The sequence below is a fragment of the Paralichthys olivaceus genome, chromosome 5, assembly GCF_024713975.1.
Source record: "Paralichthys olivaceus isolate ysfri-2021 chromosome 5, ASM2471397v2, whole genome shotgun sequence".
Taxonomy (NCBI): Eukaryota; Metazoa; Chordata; class Actinopteri; order Pleuronectiformes; family Paralichthyidae; genus Paralichthys; species Paralichthys olivaceus.
Genome location: NC_091097.1, coordinates 4,731,886 through 4,736,528, shown reverse-complemented (window position 1 = coordinate 4,736,528; position 4,643 = coordinate 4,731,886). Strand labels below are relative to the sequence as shown.

The 4,643-nt window shown below is 39.7% G+C and overlaps 1 protein-coding gene across 1 annotated transcript; it reads right to left on the bottom strand.

Annotated features, from left to right (window-relative positions):
• Positions 1–283: 283 nt before the first annotated feature.
• On the bottom strand, positions 284–4,125 carry tmem100a (transmembrane protein 100a). Its single transcript, XM_020094432.2, has 2 exons — positions 3,898–4,125; positions 284–1,526 (listed from the first exon to the last, which is right to left on the bottom strand). The coding sequence occupies exon 2, from the start codon at positions 1,434–1,436 to the stop codon at positions 1,038–1,040; it is 399 nt and encodes a 132-aa protein (XP_019949991.1). The 5' UTR covers positions 1,437–1,526; positions 3,898–4,125; the 3' UTR covers positions 284–1,037.
• Between the last annotated feature and the right edge of the window lie 518 nt (positions 4,126–4,643).

Below are 4,643 nucleotides of genomic sequence, written 5' to 3'. Positions count from 1 at the left end.
GAGTTGGCCAACATTGTAGCCAATTCTGACTAGATTTCCAATAGCATGGAAATCTGAAATCTGAACTCGTCAGGGACGTGTCACCAAGCCTCAATTTTTCGCTTTGTTCCAGAGTTCACACATCGCGATTAACGACTGCCGTTTCCGTACCGATCGGGGACTTTCGTCTGCGAATTGCAAAATTTGTCGGGCTGAAAATAGAGTAGCTTGAACAGGGCTTCACCCTCAAAATATCTGTTTCCCTCTTACAAACCTTCACAATGGTTCTTCACACTTTCACATATTTGAGTGTTAATGAGTTTATTAAACCTCATGACGTCCTGTTAACAGTTAATACATGCAAACGATTACATCAAAACAGAACATGTGTTACATGTCATATTTGTTTTACATCATGGACAACGAGACCATGGCCTCAACACAATTTAAAAATTCACCATATTAAGCCATTATAAGCCATACTACTTATATTTTTAACATAAGATGTTGTTTAATACAGAATATGATGATTATGAGGAATCAAAGTGCTTTAAGTGAATACATACTTAGGGTTAATTAGAGAATATATTGGCAGATTTTTAAGGAAATCAAGTACCGTTCTTCCATTACAGGCAACTCACAATCATTCCCTATGAGATGAACAATGAGACGTTATAAACAGATATGTGCAAGTTGAAGTGTAGAAAATTAGGCATGAATCATTGTTCTGGATTTTTCCGTCTCCCTTCTCGGACTCGTCAAACCACAATCTGTCCCATTACAATCAAAGCCGCACATCCAACGGCAGATTAATGGGAGACTTCCTCTACATGGCTTTGCACAGTGGTAATTCATCTTAATTGTGATACATTCCTTCTGGCTGCATTCCCAGCTCGCCAGATGCTCAACGTCTGTCTGACAAATAAATCCCTTACAGTGTCTTCAAAGCTTTCAGTTCTGGGCCTTGAGAGTCGGCGCTTGAAGCGTTTACAGGTCGGAAATGCAACGCGTGCTGGACAACATCTGCTGAAGCCTGAGTTCAGACTGGAGATCTGGATTCAAGAAAAACTACTCCTCTGGTTGGTGACCAGGGCGGTCTGGCTCTCCCGCCGCCTCTCCTTCTTCCTCTCCAGTCTCACCTTCCAGCAGACGGCGCTGGACGCTAGGAGCACCAGTCCGGCCGAGAGGAGCACAAGGCCAAAGTAAGAGATGGTGGATCCATGCGAGTTGAAGCTGTAAGCCACAGCAGTGACCACGATGCCCGCGATGAGCACCACCACTCCGAACGGGATGGTGCAGCGATAGCAGGACAGCTCCGCCCCGCCGGTGGCTGCGGTCAGCTGGATTTCATTGACCAGCGGGATGTTTACTGTGGTCACTGCAGGGCGCTCGTTGTTACTGGGCTTCTCTGGGGTCGCAGGGGTTCTCATGGCGTCCTTATGAGCGTCCTCAGGCATCGCAGGTTTCTGCAGCCTCTTGTTCAACCAACCACAGATGGTTCCTCAGCGTCGCCCTTTTACCCCTTTTCCTCGCTAGGGTCTCCCCGTCTGTGAGGAGAGAGAAACCTTTCATTAGAGTGAGTCAAACTTGTTGCTCAACACTTTTTGAGAAAGGAAAACAAAGACCTCACAGATCCTTTTTGTTGGAATTCAACCCCAACATTTCACAATTAACCACCTCTCCCTGACCGCCACATGCTGCTTCAATAAACCCTTGTAACCTCCCTGCGCAGCCGTCTCCTGACCCAGGCGAGAGGAGTTGGAGTCTGAATGACGCAGGACCACTCGGCCCAGCACGAGCTGAGACATTCCCAGGAGAACGCAGGATATGACATTACAAACTGCTCCGTGAAATGCGAGGAGCTTCGAAATCACCAGCAATTTCACAAGCACTCGTTCTTTACAACCCCCCCCCCCGGGTCTGATCCATGGAAAGCTGTGATTCAGATGCTGAGTGACAATAAAGGGGAGGTACGGTTTCAGTTGGACTTTCCCCTCAACGTCAGGGCTTTAAAACACCAGTGAGTTCATCTTTATGTGTTAAGGGGTGAGTATTTTTCATTGTTTTGAAAATTATATGTGTCGTGCATGAGTCTGATTCCCCATCATCTGTTCTTTGGAGGGTGATTGGCGGGATGATGGAAATTGAATTGGCTTTAATTGGCAGTAAATTGACATTATAAGGTCAAATTTTTATCTTATTTCTCCATCAGAATTGTATCCTGACTGTGCGCAGCAACTTTTTATCTTTAATTTATTCAATTTAATTTGAAAATTACATTCTGATATATTTTTAGAAATACAAAAAAATCTGATTTAGAAATTCTCAGAGGGAGAGCAATTCAATTGTTGATGTGTCGTCCCTCAGTGTTCACATACTCCATCAATGTTAAGGAAGATTGAGATCATCATTCAATGTCATTCAATTCACAGCTTTGGCCATTGCCATGGTAACCTGCTGTGTTTTTGCTTATTTTTTGGATTATATCTGCCTTACTGCAGAAAAACATGAATGATTATTAGTTGTTCTCAGACTGTTAGTGTTGCTCATCACAGATCTCAGCTGATGTTACCAGCGACGACACTGGGACAATGACATGTGACACTTACCAGGAAAACAAGCTTCAACAAGCAAGACGTCAAAAAAAGTCAAGCGTCTGGGATGAATTAACTTCCAGATTTTTAGAGGTTAATCCCAAAAAGTTAAGTGACAAATCATAAATCTACCACTGAAAACTGGATGTAACAAGTAGCGATGAAGCTTCTAAACCCCAAACATGGTTTTCAGGATAGTGGTATAAAAAAAAAAGAAAAAAAAGAAATAGAAGTAGAAAGACATTTTTAGAAAGCAGAAAAGGTAAAAAGTATAAAAGACCCCCACAAAAGAAATGTCATTAAAGATGGTTGTCTTTTGTGGGCTTTTGAGCCAAGAAAAAAAAAACGTATAAACTTAAAATATGCAATATGTAAAGAAACAAAAAAAAGACTGTTCTCTTTATCTGTTTTCTGTTTTCGGCTGCAAACCTCTTTATCTTAAATCTTTAATTATGAAACAAAAAAGAGGTAAAAGTGGTTGAAGTGCCCGCAGGAACAAACTGTTACGAGGTTTCCTGCTGTACTTGGACAAGACTGAAAATGTTTAAAGATGCTGAGATTCACATTCTTTAAATAAGGTTGTTCTCCTTTGACATCTACTGAAGAACAGTTGTTTTCTGTCTCTCAGTTGGAAACAAGAAGCTTAAAATTTGCAGAATTAATTATAATAACAATAACTGATTCTCTGATTAAACCAACTTCATTTGATGTTAGTTTTTATGTGACTTTACTTCCCTTTGACTCTTCCCTATAATTTATAATTATCACTGCATCACTCTCGGGATGAAACCGACCATTTCTATTGTTGGTTCACTGCCAATTAATTTCTCAATTAATCAAGCAAAAAGTCAGAAAATTGTGAAAAATCCCCAAAGCAATGCTTTATTTTCTTTTACTAAATATCCAAAACCAAATATTTGCAGTTGACTGTCACAGAATGGTATTTTTTCTTCTTTTTTTATAATAATAAATTAAAACATAAACATTAAAGTAATGAAGTTGATCATCTAATCCATGAATCCACAAATCATTGCAGCTGAAGAAAATAAAGGCACGATGACACAAGAAATTAACTAAGACCCAATAAAAGTCAGAATAAAGCCAAAGAAAAATCATCAACAGGGCAGGATGAGCTCTGTTGAACTCTGGATCTTCAGATACAACATTCAATATGTTGTTATAAAGTTAATTATTCTGCAACATGTACACTTTTCACAAATAACAATACTTTATGGAGCCTATAATAATAATAATAATAATAACTGCCAGTGTACTTGACATGTTTGCTCTGAGCTGTGCAGAGAGAAGTACAGTGAGTTGTTACCTCAGAGCAGCAGCTGTCCATGTCCATGCTCCTCTGCTGCACTGAAACTTGTTCAGCATCAAATATTCACTTTAATCTTCTGAGTACAAACTTTCTCCTCTGAGCTGAAGTCGAAATCAAACTTCTCCTCTCGTCCCTCTCAAGCTTCCATTCATGAGAGACGTCCTCAGGTCAAGTGGCTGTGGGTCGGACTGTACCATCCTCAGTCAGAGCCGCTGTGTCAAGTATCCATGACTGTGAAGCTCAGGCAGATGAGAGAGAAGTACCTCTTCTGGTCAAGGATTTCACAATAAACCCCACGATGATCTGAGCTCAATTAGTAATGAGTGTGTGTATTTATTTTGAAGTCCAAATTTGTATATTTCCGTGACTATTTATAATATTGACCAGCTAATGGAGCTTGACGTCTTTTTTTAAAAATCAGTTACATTGATGATTGTAAAAAACCCTTGCACAGTAAAGTAGATATACATTTTTGTATCAGTAAAAACATGTGACACAATAGTTTTCCAAATTCAAGAAAATGACTTTGGTCTATTCAGCGAAAATATGACTTGAAATACTCATGTGTTGCCACAACTCTTGACACCAACTTTCTTGATCAGTGAAACAACAAAACTCTTCATTGAAAACGGTTCTTCTTTACTTTATAAAGCAAAATGTGCTTTGAATACAAGACTTAAAGAAAAAAACCCCACTTGGCTCATGTTAGTGTTTATATACATATTTTATATATTATAAAAAAC